Source organism: Falco punctatus (assembly GCF_963210335.1).
Source record: "Falco punctatus genome assembly, chromosome: 2".
Classification (NCBI taxonomy): domain Eukaryota; kingdom Metazoa; phylum Chordata; class Aves; order Falconiformes; family Falconidae; genus Falco; species Falco punctatus.
In genome coordinates this window covers 20318958-20338106 of record NC_137581.1, presented here as the reverse complement: position 1 = coordinate 20338106, position 19149 = coordinate 20318958, and the positions used below count along the sequence as shown (strand labels likewise).

At 42.0% G+C, this 19149-nt stretch overlaps 1 protein-coding gene across 4 annotated transcripts in view; it reads left to right on the top strand.

Moving 5' to 3' along the window:
• Nucleotides 1-449: 449 nt before the first annotated feature.
• LATS2 (large tumor suppressor kinase 2) overlaps nt 450-19149 on the top strand; it is a 49321-nt gene continuing 30621 nt past the window's right edge. The window contains exons 1-2 of one of the 4 annotated variants that reach the window (XM_080374608.1): nt 450-620; nt 4867-4930. Coding sequence is in view for 3 of the 4 variants with exons in the window: in XM_080374605.1 (XP_080230731.1) it covers nt 5114-5452 (339 nt within the window). In the remaining variant the exon portion in view is untranslated. Of the gene's footprint in view, nt 621-687; nt 3521-4866; nt 5453-11395; nt 17372-19149 lie in introns of those variants that run through there. The other 3 variants (XM_080374605.1, XM_080374606.1, XM_080374607.1) reach the window with 3 other exon arrangements.

Below are 19149 nucleotides of genomic sequence, written 5' to 3'. Positions count from 1 at the left end.
GTAGTAAAAGGTTATCACCACAAAACTCTCAGTTAAGATGACTTTGGGGTGTCCGGCAAGTGGACAGGCACCTCCAAGCCGCCTCCCTCGGCCCTTTTCACGTCCACAAGCGGCGGCAACACCGTTCCACTCCTCACCTCAGCCACCCCCTCCCCAAAACCCCGCGGGGGGCTGCTGTGAGGCGGGGCGGGTTTTGTGAGGGGAAAGGGTGTTACAAGTTGCCTGTAAACCTCGGGGAGCGCACACCGAGGGGACCGGAGGGCGGAGGGGGGGGGGACTGGTCCCCACGGTGGCGGTCTCCCCCTCCGGTCCCCCGGAGGTGCGACAGCCTCTAACGGCCCTTCCCGCCCGGCCGCGCCGGAGCCCCTCCCCCCGCTGGTATGCGCCGGGAGGGGCGGGGGGGGGGGGGCAGTGGAATGACGCGGGCGCCGCGGGTCACGTGACGCGAATGGAATGCCAACAATGTAGCGAATGTCCCGACTGCGCCCCGCACTCGGCGCCCGGGACGGCCAAGGGGGAAGATGGAGACCGGCCCGCGCCGTCGGGGTCGCCGCCGCCGTTGAGCCCTTCCCTGACGGCCCTCCCCGTTGGCGAGCGGTGGCGCTGGGTGCCCCGAGGAGGTGAGCGAAGGGGAGGGGGGGCGCGGCGCCGCGGTTTCCCCTCAGCCCCGGGTGTGAGCGCTCCGCTCCCCGCCCCCAACCGCCGTGCACCGAGGGGAAAGTCGTGTGGAGACGCGGGGCGCGAAGGCGGGTCGGTCCTTGAAGCGGCAGGGAGCGTCCCGAGTGTCTCTGTCCCTCCTGGGGACAGCTTCGGCGCCCTGCCCGCACCCTCCGACATTTTCCGGACACCCGTGTGACAGCCCAGCCCTGGCGGGCGGCGAGCTCCCCGCCTGCCGGAGGCCTCAGCCCCCGGCGGGACAGCCCGGCTCCCCCCGCGCCCTGGGGTGCCCCAGCAGGCCGGAGCTGCTGGTAAATGGCCGGAGTTTATTTTTGGAGCTTTCTGCCTGCGAAAGGTTTGGGGATGGGGGAGAAGGGCTTTGGGCTCCCGCGTTCCTCGGCGGCGCAGCTGGCCGGTGGCGGGGGTCGGTCGGAGGCCGGGAGCCTGGCCCGGTCCGCGCCGGGGGCGTCTGTGGAGGCGGGGGCCGGGGGGAGCCGAGCGGGGCCCGACAGAGCCCGCCAGGTCCGGTCGGGCTGCGGCGGAGGCCCTGCTGTTCCTAGTCAGTTGAAGGTCACTGCCAAAATTCAGCACTTCGCCACCCTCTCTCCTGCCTCGTGAGTGCTGCTCGTGTTGAAATATCGCCTTCCCCGGCAAAGGCACTCGTGCAAATGACGCAAAATAGCTTATTTGGAGTGTCCGGGCTCTGTGGTCAATTACTGCTGGTCTGCTGTGGATGGGGAAGGTGAGCTGTTTCCCACAACGCTGGACTGGGCCAGTGCTTATGGTTGATAGTGGGACAGGGGCACGGTTACTGTGGGACAGTTTTCTTAGCAGGAGGAAGGAGAGGAGAAATGATTTTGGGGAAATCCTCGCTTCAGTTCTTTTCACTTTCACCGTGTGCCCACTTATAAAGGGGAGCACCGCTGGTGTAATAATGAAGTTCTTGGAACACTGCCACCCCCAACAGTTTTAGACCTCCAGTACAAAGCAGACAGTCCCTGCTTCTGTGAATCTGTGATCCAAAAGAGCCAAAGCAATACCTGTAAATTGGGAGAGGGAAGGCAGTTGTAGCAGTTTCACAAAACTTTATTTTTTCCTTCTGCAGTGATCGCTAGTTAGCTTACTACAGTGTCTGCACGATTATAGACTAGGTAAACAGCTCACCAGCTTGGTTGGGGTTTGGGACTTTCAGCTCTTGAAACACAGCTGGGCTTCGGTTTCTTGCCTGTGTCCTATCTCCACATTGCTCCTAGCACATGCAGCCTGATGGTGAATGAAGAAACAGGAGAGTGGATAGCTAGTGCTGCTGGGACAACAGACATCAATCAGCATATAATATCGGTGTGGTTGGCTTGTTGCTGCCAGAGCAGCTATTTGTATTTCTCAAATGAAGAAAAATAACCATTTATTAAAAAATTGTTCGAGCTCAATGCAATTGAAGAAATGCTGCGCTTATTTGAAATACTCTATCTCCAGGATAATAGACAAGCTTCAAACTAGTGCAGAACATACAACTTTTTGGAAAAAAATCTCAGGATTGTTTAGTCAGAATGGCTTGAAGCTCAAAAACAATTCTGAAATAATTTTGTGATGGCAGGAAGGCTATTGATACATTCATGCTGTAGGCAAGGTACAGATCAGGATGTGGAGTTACCCAAATCCAGATGTACAGTCAGAAACACTTAGACAGAATTAGGCACACTACATATCTTTTAAAGCATACAACCCTTTTATTTTTTGCTAAAAATGCAAATCACAAGAAGATTTAAAAAAGCAGGTAACTTCTCTTTCTTTGTAAATAATCTGTAATATTTAGTGTTCCAATTTCTTGGCTTATCTTAAATATTTAGTTAAAAAAAGCCCGTTCTGCAAAATATGAAAACACACTTGCAGTTAGCTCCAGTACTTACTGTTGTTGCTGTTCTCATTTATATGATCAGCGTTTCTTTCTGGTTTAGCAGTATTGTAAGCCGAGGAAGTTGCCAGCTGGCTTGACCTAGCATTATTAGACTCGAGCTTAGGCTAAAGGTCACAAAAGTTCTTTATGTGAAGCATGTGTGTAAGTGGGAAAGCAGTCCTTTGCTACAAAAAGGTGGGGGTGGTGCAAACTTTCCCAGTGCATCCCAGGCCTTAAGATTGGCACAGCGACTGAAAAGGAAGAACAACTCAGATTCCTAAACCCAGCCATATGGTGCCTGCTGCTGTCAGGAAAAGAAAGACAGTTACAGACCAATTAATTGCTCTGTATCTTTTAAGCATTAGCTAGTTACGATGTAATCCTAAAAAGGCTGCAATACTTTTTTGTTGTTGTTTTTAAACAGTTATGTTTTATCTTTTGCTGTGTTTTAAGTAGAAAAAATCCTATTCTTGGGATCCTTCAGTTGCTTTTGTCTTCACTGAGGACAGTCAAAACTTGATCTGTTACTGACTTAATAGCTGATTTGTTGTTTGTGGAAATACCAAAATCTAAATGAACAGCTTTAGCACTTCACTTAAAACAAGTGACAAACCCTGTCCAATGTGCAGGCATTTGTGTCGCTCTTAGCCCTCTATGCGTTAGGGTTGCAGGATATCCTTAGAGAGTACTGAGTGGAGGAGATCAAGACTTTGAATACCTTATGGGTGTCTTTTAGTTAACTGAGCATTTAAATCTTGTCAAAAGAGGTTGACGTAGATTGATCTTCAGTGATTAGTCTGTGCTTCTGCATTTTGAACTGGTGAACCATCGTAAAAGAGTTCCGGGTCTCACTTCACTGTTGCATTTCAGCCCTTGGTTGTAGAGGAAAGCTTGAACTGGACTCTGTAGGAAGTGGTGATGGGCTTTGGAGGTGAATGTGTCCAGGTTCTCTTGGCCTTTGCACTGGTAAGCTGTTTCCCTGCCAGTGAGAAATGATGCCAAATGTATGGAAATGGTTGTTTTGTTGGGAAATGCTATACCTATTGTAGGAAGAGTCATCTCAAGGAGTTGAGTTTTAGTCTGAGCATGTGAAAATAAAGAACAATGCTTTCTGGAGAGACTCTTTACAATGATAAATGTGCTATGATCGGAAGTGAAGAACCTTTTTAAACAAAAAAAAATCACAAACATCCAGTTGACTTCTAAGTAACTGAGAGGAACATAACAATGTGTTACCATCTTCTGTATTTGTGATTTGAAAACAACTGAACAAAATTTTGATCTTCCCAACAAAGGGGCTTGAGCACCATTCAGGAGTCACTTTGCAAGTGGTAATAGCAACAGCAGAAACTTGCGTAAGCAGCATCAATAGTGAGATGACATTTCTGCTTAAGCTGTCTTTTTAATTCTGTTTCAAATGTACCATTATTTAATGTTTTTGTTATGGTGAAACCACGAAGACTTAGTTAAGGTAACAACTTCATGCTGCACGGACATGGTAAGTTGCACAGTAGTTCAGCTATGTTGCATAGTTGTTCTCTGATGCATGTCAGGAGAGGTGCATAAAACTGTCTCAAAGTCTTTTTTTTGTGTTGGGATGCTAACTGAGCTGGTTCTGCCTCTTCTGCTGTCACCGAGTAGCTCCATCTACCCGTCTTTTCTCTTTCTTCCCTATAAGGCACAGCTAATGAAATATCATATACACACCCCTCTTTTCTTTTTTCCTCCTCCTTCCAGTTCTGGGGAAAATTCTTACCTTCTGGCTTTGCTAAGGTATTCATGTGGAAAAGGCAAGATATCTTGTCTTTCTGTTATTCACTTTGTTATTGAAATACTAGAAGTTGCTATGGTTAGAGTCATCAATATTTCCATTATAAATCTTTTTCATAAACTTCTGAAACTGAGCTCAGCTAGTGTAAAACAAACAAGATCTTAAGTGGGGGAAAAACATTTCATGAGCATATGTTCCCTAATTATGAAATAGGATAGGCTTGTCCAGGATTTGATTATGCAGCTGGTTGGGAAACTTGCCACAGTTAGGTACTGTAAAATTCTTAAATGTTGCACTTTTAAAGTGTTTTATTTTCATTTATTTTGAAAATGAAACTTTATAGAAAATTATTTGTGGAATGTGTTGAGAAAGCCTTTTGGAATCCTGTTCTTGAAAACAGATAAAGTGAAAATCATTAAAGGGAATCCAACTGTGACAGCTTAATAGGTTAAACTGCTTCACTTGATTGTCATGCTGTCTCTTCAGAGGCATTTACAATATCAACTTAATTGCATGTACTTTCTGTTTTCTTTTGTTTCAGACACTGTCAATCTGCAAAATGATGATTCCAAGGATTTTCAATTTCTGTAGGAAACGTGAAGATCGTGAGCTGAAGTAAAATGTTGGCAGAAATTTCTTGAGAATTTTGCCTTTTCTTTTTCTTTTCAAAGGATTATGTTTACAATAAATTGATACCATCAAGTGACACTTTTTTTGAAATAATCTAAAAAAAAAAAAAAAAAAAAAGAGTAAAGCTGTATTTATGCTCAGAGAAAACTGGATTAACAATGAGGCCAAAGACTTTTCCTGCTACAACATATTCTGGAAACAGCAGACAAAGGTTACAAGAGATTCGAGAAGGATTAAAGCAGCCATCCAAGTCTTCAGGTCAAGGACTACCTGTTGGACCAGGCAGTGAAACTTCTCTGGACCCTAAGATTTTAATAGGGAAGGATGCTGCAAGGCAGCAGCAGATGAGACAAACACCCAAATTTGGACCATATCAGAAAGCTCTGCGAGAAATTAGATACTCTTTGCTGCCTTTTGCTAACGAGTCGAGCACTACAGCAGCTGTTGAAGTAAATAGGCAGATGCTCCAGGAACTGGTGAATGCAGGTTGTGATCAGGTATGTATGAGTTTGGAGGGGGTATTGTCACTGCCTTCAAAAGAAGTTTATACTCAGGACTGAAGAAAGGATTTTGATGGAAGTTACCAAGTTTGCCAGAAGAATCCATGCATTTTGTCAACTGGCAGTCTTGTTGATGTAAGACTAGCAGAGTAGGTGGACTTACTGTTGAGAGATGTGCCTAGTATGGGATTAATGCATGTTAAAGACAGTCACGGTGACCTCTAGAATTCTCTTAAGATTTCTCCAGTTGATAAATAAGGCTGAACAGGGTAGCTTGTCTTTTTTATTTTTATTTTTTTCTTTTTTTTCCCCTCTCAATACTTAAATAAACCTTGGGTATGAGTAATAGGGTGGAATGTTGTCTAGCACATATGAACTCAGTTCACTGTCAGAAGCAACTAGAAGAAATGACAGAGACAGTACGTGGTATTTGAAGAAGCTCACTTGCTGTTTGTCATAAGCAGGTAGAACTGATTAGATGTTCAGCAGGCAGCAGCGATTGGGTGCCCGCCTTTTTTTCCTTACCTTCTCTGCTTCTATCAGGAGGTGGTAGCCCTGTCTCAGATAAAGGTCTCTGCATACTTGCTTTTTTTTTTGCTTGCTTTTGTCATTCTGAGATTGATGCTAGAACCTATTCTTAATTCAAAGACCATTCACCTGGTGCAGAACATGGTCTTTCTGTGTTGAGCTGCATTCATCTTGCATGTGCTTCTGGTGTTGGTATTGACTTTCACCTCTGTCCAGGAATAGTTAAAAATTTTGCTTTTTAGAGATGAAGTGCTGATTTGGGTTCATATTCTGATTGTTGCAGACTCAGCTTTTTTCCTGTGTGATTGAATGACAGCTGTTGACATCCTGAAACATTTCCATTTATAATCCTTGATGCAAATTGGAGAGATTTAAAACTGAAGTGCTTTCAGGAGCATTTCCTTGATTTCAAACTTAAACTCTGTTCAGTCATGGCAGAGTGTGAGTCTCTTGACTCTCCTAGAGCATATTCTGAACCTGTATTACAAAACTAACTCAGGCATTATTGTAAACAGTCTGCATTTCTCTGGAACTATATAGATATTAATTAGTGCTGTTTCTATTCCGAAGAGTTTATGCTATGTGAGATAATCAGAGCTAGAGTAGATTGCAGATTCAGTGGGAAGTGCTGCAGTACAACTAAACACTTCCTAGTCCAGTGAAGCAAGATGTTATACTGAATTAATCTGGAGGAACCAAGAATTTTCTCTGATCTTAAGCATGCCATGAAAACACAATGTTTTGTAGAACTCTACCCTCTAAATTTCCCTAGCTGTTTAGGATGAGAACACTCCCTGTGCGTATGAGCCAAGGTTAAATGAGCACAGCTGGATTCTGGATTGGAAACGTGCATTTGGTAGGTTAAATGGACACATCATTCACACACAGAACAGGCTTGTTGGACTGAAATCTTGGAAAGTACTCTGAGCACACTACAGCGCAGAAATGTTAAGCCAATGTATTAAACAGAAATACCTGAGCACCTGTTAAAATGTCTTGGTATTAAAGGCAGTGTAATGCACTATATATGTAAAGTTTTTAGTATCTTTATCTATTTTGACTTCAATGTTCATACAAGGGTATTGCTTCTTACAGAGCACTGAGAATGAGCCCAGTTCTGACTCTGATGTGGAGATATTTGCCATGTCCTTCTATTTGGAAGCATGTTTTTTGTTGTTTTTTTTTTTGTTTGTTTGTTTGTTTTTGTGCGGTTTGTTTTCCCAACCCCTCATCAGCCATGATTCTTCCATCCTCACATTTAGCATTTCTCCCTAGCTGTGACTTGTTGCCTGGAGACAGCGTTATTGGGCATATCCCTTAGGTGCGTTTGGCGTTCAAACCTAAGTTTAAGCAGGATCACATTTGGCTAGAATGCAGATAGGGGTTCCAAAACTGGAGTCTCGTGGCTAAAAATGCTGGGTTTCCTGATGTGGATCCAGGCCATATGAAAGTTGGCTGTCGTGAAGGGCTGTGAATGAATGGAGCTTCTTGAGATGGTGTGAATGGTATCTGGCCCTGGGCATGGCATGGTGTAGGGTGACAGACTTGATTACTGCATCTAGATTCTTCCTTTCCTCCTCATGCCTGGGCAGTTTTGAATCAGATGCTGAACTGTTTCGGAGCATGATGTGTAGTAAATCAGTCATCCCAAGCTACCCTGTCCCTGCTTGTGAATCAAAGCCTTTAAATGCTTACCACATGGAGGTCTGTAGTCCTGTAGGCAGCTAACAGATCTCTGATTTAACAGAGAAGTTAAATCAGGTTCAGTTTCTTTGGGGATGGTTTTATTTACCTTTGGACCCAATGCTAGTGTGAGGTTGGTAAATGTGCATTGAAGCCCTCGTGCCATTTCAGGTGCCAGGAGCAAATGTTCAGAAGTTAAGGATTTCAGTCCATGAATAGCTAATAGTCTTAATTGAGCCTTCCTTTACAGCAAGTCTGCAGAGTACGAGACCTTATACCTCCTGATGCTGCTTCGTGGTGCAGCTCTAATTATGGGCATTTAGGACGTTGTGAAGAATGAATAGGTGGCTATAACATTATTCAGTTTGGTCTTATGTGAACTCCATTTTCAAATTGGATTTGGGCTGATGCTTTTTGGTATTCTAGATGGAACACTGGAAAGTAATCCTAGCCTTGTGGGTAATCTGTTCTGGTGGACACCACGCAAAGATTGGGATTATTCTTCAGTCTGCTTATTGAGCCACAGTAAGGATTTTTGGAAGGATGAGGGGGTGCAGTGACAGTTAAGAAGGAAGAAGTATCCATTTTAGAGTCTGGGGACAGGATATTCTATTTATTACTCTTACTAGCTCCACTCATCTAAGCATATCTGTAGCATGGTTAGATTTTAACAGCCATTTTACATACTACAAGAGATGTGGTGATGTGGTCTGTTAGGTAACATAAAGGTAGGGTTTGTAGCTTGCTGTTCTGCCTAAGTGACTCTAAATTTTAAGATGAAATTGAAATGAGTTTAATTAAATAAAAAGAGAACATAGCATTTTATTACTTTATTCTTGCTCTTTGAAAGACCCACACAGGCAGGAAAGTGGTTATAAGCTGGTTGGTAAACTTAACAAGTATATAAAATGCAGTGTAATTCACGAAGTAAACACAAAATTCTTGTGTCTTTCAGTTACAGTCATCATAGGTGTTACATATGAAAATAATTTTGGGTTTTTTCAATTGATATAGGAAGTTGTCAGTGTCCTTTTAAATGACCTGTGTTCTTTCACAAAGATTTATTTTCAACCATTGTATAGCTTAGGATTTTATAATGAAATCTGGCCCCCAAAACTTCATGGGGTCTTTGCTGTTGACCTGAAAGAAGCCAGGATTACACATTCTGGGTTTTTACACATCATTAGTCATAGTTCTTCTCAAACAAATGGAGTAACTTGTCTGTTGTTTGCTTAAGTCAATCTTTTAAACGGTAATTATTATTTAGCAAGTTCAATCAAAAATAATTAGTGCAGCATAAATTGTTTTGAAACTTATAGAACATGACTGCAAAGACCAGGTCTTTTTTGTTGCAAGATCTTGAAGCCAAAAGCACTGCTGATATACTGTTCCTTAGTAAATAAAACTCATTGGGCTCGGAAGTGTAACTTGTAGTCACTGCAGAGGGACAAGATTGTGGAGCGTCTGTCCTGCAGGCTGGTAAACCACTGGAATCACCTGGGGCAACTGGATGGCGTTTGGGGTGTGGTGGTAAATGCAGCTGCTGTTGTGGATTGAATTTTTCTAATGAATAGATGCAATTGAGCATATGATCAGTGACATTCCAGCAACCTGAATGGGCTGTACTGTACTTACTGTACTTCCTTAGAGCATAAACAGCCACTGACATTGTAATTTAGAGTGGGCTGCAGCAGTTCTAGATGAACTGTGGAACATTACACATTTGTCATTCCCCTCCCCCAAGCAAACTTCTTTTCTTTGAGCAAGGATTCCTTTTCTGGGTGAAGATTTCTAGGCATGGTTTGTTTGAGCAGCTATTTTTAAGGAAAAAAAAAGATGTTTTAGGATTTTTTACAGGCTGTGTACCCCAGTAACATGCATCATGTACTATACACCATACAACTGTGAATATGTGAAGCAGGCAAGTTCTTATGCTTTGTTTTTTCCAGAGGCTTTTATAGATATCTTTGTAATAAAACATGTACACCCCACCTGTGCCAATATCAGAACATTCCAAAGGGGAAGATCTGTCCTTTGGACACAAACTGTAGTGTCTTTCAAGGAGGTGGCATGGTGTTTGTGTAGACTGTAATGTGTCTAACAATATCAAGCTGACTATCTTGTCATCTGTATTGCACTGAGTTAATGGAATTCAGTTTGTAATGGGGTGGGTTGTTTTTTTTTTTTTTTTTTTTTAAAAAATCCTCCTTCTTGCATTCCAGGATTCTTTTGATCATCATGGATTACATCCTTTGTATTTAACCCATTTGGCAAAGATTTACCCTGATTTAGGAATGCTGCTTGATTTTGGGAAACTTTGAGATTGGGGAATACACTATTTATCTCAATTTGAACGAATACTTGCACTTCTTTAAGTGCGGGAAATAATGCTATGCCAAATAGAGCTTGGGCAGAAAGTCTTTTTTGTGTTTTGCGTGTAGAACTAGTGTTCTGGTTTTTTTTATATAGGGTTTTAGGTCATGCTTGTTCACGTATAATCCATGTGCCATCTAGCAGTGTGTTGCTGAGCAGTATGGCTTCTCACCGTATTGTTGGAGTGATGAGGAAGCAGATACAATGTGAAGTTTTGTTTTTGTAACAGTGTGTGGCTGGAGTTTTGCTTGTAGTAAAGTATCTGTTGTGATGTATTTGGTAAGAGGACAAGTTTAAAAAGACAGCTTACCTTCAAGGTGAAGGGCAGTAAATTTTATAATAGTCCTGGGCAGATGGGGGAATTAATTTCATAACATTGGCCTGTCCCATAACAAAATTTTGTCTTTACTTGGGTAGGCTTCATCTGTGTTAAGAGTTGAGCTTGCTGGACTATTTACCAAAACCTCCAGGATGAGCATCTTCATTATCTTCTGGGTGTTTTGGTTTCACATTGTTTTGTTAATGAAAAATGACTGAAGAATGAGCTGTTACAAGATTGCCTAGGTTATTCTGTGGGTCATATGTTAAAGGTGGCAAGAGTCATTACAAGCTATGTTGCAGGTCAGGAGGATTGTAAGTATTCTTGGGTTACAAGGAGAAAAAAGAGGCCTTCAAATGAGGGCACTTGCTGCTGAATGCAGAAGGATTTTATTTTAGCAACTGAAGTAGATTTGATAATTCAGGTCAACAGTCTCTTGTGTGTTCATTTGCTTCCCTCCTTTGAAGGTACATTGTTCAATCTGTCTTCTCTTTACTGAGTGTGTTGAGAGCTTCTTTCATGACCTTTTCCTATGCTTTTTTTTCTCTTCTTCCTAACCTCCCTTTTTGGTTTCAACTTTGTTTTCATTTCTGAGAAGTTTCCAGTGTCATCATCCAATGTTCTTCCATCAAAGCATGTATGGGAATGTGTTTTCCCACCAGTACGCCTGAAGTTAGCCCCCTAAGTAATTTTAGTTCTTAGCTGCTTCAGGAAAAAAAGGGTTTTTAGCTTTCCAGGGGCTGAAAGCAAGAGGGAAGGATTGCTGTTGAGCTGATACCCATTGACACCTCTCTCTCCTATCCTGTTTCTTGTCTCCAGTCTTCCGATGTTGTTGTCACTTCTTGATGATAGTCTGAGTCAATATACTTAAATCCTCGGTGCCATGACGCAGTTCCCATAATATATTTGGGAAGGTGCTCTTGGCTTTGTTCTGTGTGAGCGTGGCTCAGAGTATGCTTGTCCTGCAGAAGGAAGAAAAAGAATTTTGTCTTTTCCCTTGCATTTTCGCAGTAGTGGAGATACTCTTTAGCAGTAGTAGGTGATTGCGTGTGCTCCTTCACATGACAAGACATGGCTTCTTGGCAGCTGAGCAGTAATATAGCACTGAACAAGACTGCAGTGTGTTTTAAATTCTGCCCTTTATTCTTGTTAGCCTTCTCTCTTTGGCAAACTACAGAATAAATTTCATCTTCATAATAGGATTATGTTTGAAATGACAGAACAGAAATCAGATGTCAGACTTGAACTGTAGATAAATGTGAATCTTGAGTTACACTAATGCTTCCCTGTTCCTCGTGTCAGAATCATTCTAGAAGCTTGGGAGTTAATATAGTCTAAAATTTTACATATATATATATATATTTATGTTGTAACAGGGTGCAGGATAGTTAAATTGTATTTATTAAAATTTAATTGCCAGGAGAAAGTTGAGTTATGAATAATTCTTTTCAATAAAAAATGAAGTAGTTTCATCAGTCATTAAAAATTCTGCATAAGAATTACCTTCAGTCTCTCAATAAAAAAGCCCATGTGACCAAAACTGAAGACTGCCATTATTATAACAGGAAATTGATATTACAATAGTAGTAGGGTGTAACTGTTCCTTTTGCATACTTTTGCGGCTTGTATCTGAGAGGAACCAATGTGATTTTATGCTGAGACTGAAAAATAGTATCTCTGCATGGGGGATGGGTTGGGGTGGTTTTTTTGGTTGTGCTTGTGGGTTTTTTTCTTTCTCAGAAGAATGGTATGACTTTTAAACTTAGAGATTTCAGTAGGAGGACTGAATGCAAGGCTTTTGCATGCTATAGTCTTTAGCAACCTGGGAACACTTTTCTGATAGTTGCTAAACTAAATGAAAGCTTATGTTAAATCTGCTAATTGAGTATCAGTAGAATGCAAATAAATCCGTGACTACTTCTCATCTGATATACAGGTATGTGCCACGGTTGTATGGAGTGATTTTCTATTTTGGTTTTAAATCCTTTTCTCCTGAAAAATTGCCAAATATACATAGAGTAACTTAGAAGTAATTTTTCCTCACTTTTTTTCCTTGCTGTATGCACAGGAAAAATTATTTTGCAGACGTTTTGAAATCAGTTGATCAGCAGAACTGAAACTAAGTTAACAGGAGGGAAAAAAAAGGGAATTCCATCTGTAACCTGTATAGAAATACTAATGCTGTCACCAGTTATATGAGCTTATAGGCATTTAAATTACAAGGCTATAGCCAGGCATTCACTTGCATAATATAATCTGATAAACTGAAGGGAAATTCTACTTTTTTCTTCCATTTTCTTTATAAAATATAGTTGCCAGATACTGTCATGTTTGCCCAAGAATGAAGTTCCTGTGACTGTATTTTCTGAAAGCATGGTAGTATTACAACTGTGTGTCTTGTTTTCTGGAAGCATTCAGGGTGCTGGCTGAATTTTTACCAGACCATTGTTGGAAGGAGGAACAGTGACCAGCATGGTCATGCCTAGGAGGTAGGGACTGAAGATCACAACGCTGTTGCTCTGAAGGTGAATCGTTATGTGCTAAAAAACACAGCAGAAGTACTTCTTGGTTGTGCAGTTGATCATGCCACTCTCGAGCAGACTACAGGTTGTTGGTGCTCCTTTGGGTACCACATTCAAATCCTGCTCCACAGCTGCTTGTGGTGGTGGTGAGTTCTACAGGATGTCTGAGTCCCGTGTGTGTTGTCTCTGTGTCCCCCCAACCTACTGTAAATCAGGCTCCAGTACATATAGTCTTTGTTCCTTGGGTACCAGCTGTCTCTGTGACTTGCAAATGCATGTATGCAATGCCGACTAAAGTAGAGGAGAGACATGAAAGAGACCTTCAAGTCAAGTTTTCTTGGTGATGGCAGCTGCTGTTCTCATTTATGGGTATGTCCATTAATTCCCCACTTTTGCCTTTTTTTTTTTTTTTTTTTAATGTCTTTTAACAAACAGGTAGGCAGGCCGAGGTTTTCCTTCATTTCACATGAAAGAATTCTGTCTGCATTGCAAGCTGCCTCATACGGATTTAGCTACTCTAGATTAGATGTTTACAATCAAGTACTGCAGGAACAAACACAGTTTGCACTAGGAAAATCGAGGGACAGATACCCTGTTTCCTTAAAGCTACAGAAGTTTGTGTTAATTTGGTCAGTATTGTTATATGTCATGTATACAGCATGTGAAATACCACTTTTTGCACTCTTTCTGCTTATGTTCATAACCTAATTGAGTGTAGCTTAGATCTGGCATTTTTATGTTGCTTGGAGCTGAGGCTTAGAGTGGAAAATGCTGGTCCTTGTTTCTAGGTTTTCATAATTCTCTAGCTTTTTGGAAAAAAAAAAATAAAAAAGCCTCTGATTACCAAAATAGAGTCTAAAGTTGCTGTGGCATTGTGGTCTTTGGTCTTACAGTACCATAGCAGCAGCAGGCTCCTATTGTCCAGACTTGAGAGGGATCCCGATTTCCCATCTTCAGAAGATGCTTAAGTAGAAGACTGGTGAATGTCAGCCAGTCAAACTCTCACTGTCTGCTTGCTTTACGCATCTGCTGCTGGTCACCCAAAATACTGTTGCTGCTGGAGTATTTTCAATTTAATGTTACTTGGCAGCAGATGTGTCTTCCCTGATACCACGTGGCTTCTGCTGAGGTGATTGTCAGCTCTGATCTGGATGGGGTCACCCAGCTATGGTTGCAGCACAGCAAAACTGATTTTTTTCTAATGACCTTGTCCTGCCATCTGGACTGTCACTGTCAGTTCACAAAAAACTTCTTGTATACAAGTTGACACATAGAAATTAGGTTTCACCCAAGAGATGCATGTGTACATATATGTATTATGATGACTGCAGTGTTTGCATGGTACCACCTGTTTGCAAAGAACTTAAGCTGTAGGATTTGGTTTCTTTGTCAGTTTAAGTAAACAAGATTCTAATGTTTAAAGCTGTGTCCTGCTTCCCTGCAGTGTAAGAGATGAATTTTTCCTGATGAGAAACTTGTGCTCTTCATTTTAACTGAATCCAGGCAATTAAAAATATTTCCCCAGGGAAGTGAAGGATCAAGAGAACAGGAGAGGATATGAAAATACTTTGTTAAAAAATTATTTCTAGGTCAGTTAATTTTCAGAAGGCTGAAGCCAAAGAATGTTGTGTACCATAACTTTGTGAATCAGGTAACAGCTATGGCAGGGAGAGCCTGTGAAAATAACTGTTCTGTGCAGCTTTGTCTTTAATTGTTACCAGTGTATGTGTGCATGTGTGAAACTTACTTTGGCACATACTATCTTCCATGCATTTAGAGAAATATAAACAGAATGTAAATGGAAAAATGTTGAGATTTAAATGTAGATTGCTTGAATGAGCAGGCATTTTGCAGCTGTATTCTATACCCTTCATTACTCTAATGCATGATTTGTAAATTACTCATTTCATCTGAAGCATGCAGATGCAGTGTGTTACTCCCCACATGCATAAAATGCTAGAAAGAAAATACAGTTAAGTTCTTGCCCTTCAAAGAGATTGACTTCAGTAGGACAACTAGTAGTGTAAAATTACACCTGTGTAAGTCTTTATATGGTTAGGTTTGGATTTTATCCACCATTTATGAATCTGTTGGATATGGGTTATTTCAAAACAGAAGAAAATGTCAGCAAACTCACAGACTCAAGAGATCATTGTTGCTGCTCTGCAACTTTATTTTCTCCCTGTCCATTTTGTTCTTCCACTGTATCAACTCTTAACTATCTTCAGGTCTACTAAGGTCTATACCTTCCTTTACCTGTTGCCCTGTTGCATTGGGCTTTGTGCTCTGTTGGTGGAAATGATTGATACTCAACACCACCTATGTGCTTTTCCCCATATGCCTTCTGAATACCTTAAGATCATTTTATTTATAAATGCAAACTATTAAGAAAAAACTCTTTTGTAGACTTTAACCTTATTTTTTAGGTTTGATGTGACATTCTAAAGAATTATAGATGCAACTGTAATGTGACTTCAGTAGGACACCCCGTATATTTTCATTTCTGCATCTTTGCTTCCATTCAGTATGAGGACTCTGTAGTCTGTGCTTAAACTAGCCACCTGTCCCATTCATGCTTTTTTCCCAGCTTTGCCACGGTCACTCTGTTCGTTCTACCTTCCTACCAGGTGTCAGCCTGATAAAGATGTATAAAATCTAGTCAATGTAACTGGAATCTTGGAAATACTAATATGTGCAGGGTATCTTGGTTTACAAAACCAAAAAGAGTCTCTGGCAGTCTGAATTAAAAATATTAAAAGTTGTGGCCATATGACAAAGATCTTTGAATCAAGACAAATACACTCCATATTGGGCTATTTTTGTTGTGGCTCCGAATAAGTGCTGAATAATTTTCTCCAGAGATATTAATTCCATCTTGCTGAAGTCTGTATTTTTTGATTGTCCAGCATGGTTTCCTGATTGTGCTTTTAGATGATGCCCCAGTTGCCTGTGTAATATGTGCTGCCCAGGCATGGTAGGGACCACCTGGCTGTGTGCTGGAGCAGGGTGGAATTCCTCTTTTTCCTTCAAGTGTTCCAGCAGTTGCTATGCTGGAAACTCACTTCTCCTTCCTGTGATAATTTCTTGCACCTTGCCCATCCCTCCCATTCTGAAAATATTTTTATTATGTTCTCTCATGCAAGCACTAAGTTCATTGAGTGGTTTCTTGAAGTTGTTTTATGAAGAACCTGTGAACATGGTGTTGCGGTCATGCAAATGGTAGAGAGAAGATGTTGGTGCAGTCCTCAGCAGTGCAAATCAAAGACCTAGAGCCTAGGAGTTTACAGGCAAAAGTCATCAGTCTCTACCAGGGCACGTGGCAAGCCACCTCCCCATACTACAAAAGCAGGACTTCACTGGGAAGTGCCAGCAAGTTCAAAAGCAAGCCACAAGAATTTTCATTTGTGTTGTTGTGCCTTCCCCCACCCCCATCTCTCTGTTTACTGAGAAGTGAACCTTCAGGGGTTTTAGCCACATGAAAGTAACCTGGAAAAAGTATTTTTCAGTACTACTTTACTGCTGTAAAACCTTCTGTAACCAATCAGTTCCACTTTTTCAGGAACTTCCTTGTGATTCGTAGGAGTTGGAAACTACTGGAGGTTGAGAACTTGCTGTTGCAGGCCCTGCTCTACGCTTATGCAGAAATGGGTGCTCAGATTTGCCGCCATGGAGAAGCTGTTGCCTCTTGAGCCTGAAAAGACCTCTGCACACGAGGCAAAGGAGAGTCTGAACTGCAGCACAGTCTGTGGCAGAGCTCTTGTGTTGGAGGCAGAGCTGCCTTCTAGATTCCTGGGAAGGTCAGAAAGTCCTGCTATGTGTTCAGCATCTCCAGGAATGCTATTCTGGGCAAATAGCAGTGCTGTGTGTGTAACAGGATTCCTCGTTTTTTTTGCAAAGAGCCATTTTCTTCCTCCTGTCTTAAGGAGGATGGTTTGTGCTCCCAAGCTCATCACTTTCTCCTAGAGTATGCACTCGATCATCACCCTGCATTGCATGGGCCAAACAGCAGCAGCTGCAGCATTAGCACAGCATCTAGGGGAGGCCAGTTATCTTAAGCTATGCATAAAGCTTCCTTCTCTTCCTCTCTTCCATCACCTTGAAATAGGACCATTGCCCAGCACTAGACAAATCCCTGAGTCAAGCTATCAGGGCACCATCAACTGTTCTTGCACACAAACTTTTGAGCCCATGAATTTGGGGGAAACCCTGCCACTACACCACAGATCTAGTTTGTTTTGCCATGTTCACATAGTAGTTTTGTGGTTTCCCAGTCTGGGAAGAGGCTCAGTGGAACTAATTTTTAATTCTTACATTCCCCACCCCACACCACCTTCTTTTTTTTTAACTCTCAGGTTGTGGCAGCTAATGGGTGGAGGAGAGGAGGTATTACAGCTGAGGTTCAAACTCTGATAGGAAAGCGGTAACTGACAGTCATGTGGGCAAATGGGAAGTATAACAAAGATGAAGCCCCTGCTAAAGAGCAGGAACTGGGTGCGTGAGTAGAAAGGATGATTGATGTCTGGCATCTAATTGGGGAGGAGGGCAATTGCATCACCAAGCTGGTAGTGCTGAGTTCAGCCATTGGTAGCAAACTGGTTGTTTTAACTGGAGGAACATTAGTGCTGATGAAGTATCGGCCTTGAAAATTGGATGTCGTTTTTGAGGATGAAAATCCTAATTGTGCACACTGAGTGCTGTTTTGGCCTCTCAGCCCCCAAGCTGCCTGCACGACTGAAGCCAGCACGTGTTCAGCAAGGGCTTGTGCTTGGGGGTTAGGAAAGTGCTTTTCTTCAGCTCTGCAGTGTGGAAGAATCAGCAGCCTGAGCCAGAACTGCTCCCTGCACACCAGAGAAAGCAGTGTGGGGTTCCCAGCAATGCTCCCCAGAGTGAGTGCCTGCTGCTTGCTCTAGCTGGCAGGCACTGCAGAGGAGGAGAGGCATCTTCCCCACCTTCCTAGCCTATTGAATTTAAAAGTTCCAAGTTGCCTTGCTTTCCTCCTCCCCACTTCCCTCTTTTCAGTGTTTTTTTGTGTGCTTGCTGCCTAAAGTCATGCTTAACCCCTCATCCTGCCCACACGCTCTGCTCACAAAGCTTAATTGCTTTTTGTACTTCTGGGTAACACCCTCTATTCTAAACCCCTGGCTTCTATGCTTGTCGCAATGGCTGTTCTTGCTTTTGGGAAAATAAAGCATTCGTTTTTCATGTAAAAATAGTTTTACTGTTTCCATAAGTGAGTAGCAATTGGGGCAGGCATATTTCCAGGTCAGTGTGGAGATGGGGCTGGATAGTGAAACCCTCTGTTCCAAAAATGGCCTGGAACCAGCAACAGTTCTTGATGTGCTGAACAAAGCTAACTGGTTTGTAGAGAAGTGGGATCCCTTTTTTGGGTGCACATGCAACATGCTGGTATTTTTCTGCAGTGCAGGGAGCCAAGCATTGATGTAACGAGCACTTTACTGTTAAGTACTTACATTAATTTTACAGTTTTTCTCATAATCGTGTTCTTTTGGTAATTGTAGGCATGGGGTTTGAATAAAAGGTTACAAAAGAAAGTTTCTTAGGGCATAGTCTATAACTATAGTGCTTTGAGTATCTGAGCAGAAGCGACATTTGCAGGAGTAGTCTGTAGTATTCCACAAGAGATTGTGCTCAGTTGGGTACTAAGCAAATAAACAGTAAATGTGTAGATCTTGGATAATGTTGCTCTGTTGTGCTTGTTTAGATAGCCCAGCTGTACTTCAGATTTCGTTCTCTGTGGTAGCTGTCTTGTGAATCTGTTGGCTTATTGCCATGTATTTTAGATTTATATGAACATGTTGTGGATCTTTTTCATCTTTGTATTTTGTTAATTCATATTTTTACTTCCTTCAGGCATATTTTAGAGGTCTCTTTAAGCTTTTAAAAACTAGTCAGCTCAAATTTTCCCTTTATCTTCACAAAAGTCACTACAGAAGTAAGAAAAAAGCACAGAAGGGGAATTACAGGCAGCATTAAAAATGTTCCTTCAGAACAGAAAAGCAGACTTAACATGAATTAAAAACTCTGCTCTGTTTCAGAGTTGCAAAAGCTCTTTTATTCACCAGAGAACTGTTAAAGCTAGTAATTTTTGGCATAGTATTGGTCAGGGAAGCGTGACAAAGTACAGTGGAATGCACTGAGCTGTGATCTAGCCTGTAGTGGTATATGACTTTAGTGTATGGTGCATTGCAGGAAGTGCTGGGGGGGGGGGGGCTGGGGGCAGGGAATGGAGGGTGGAGAGGCCTTTTCAT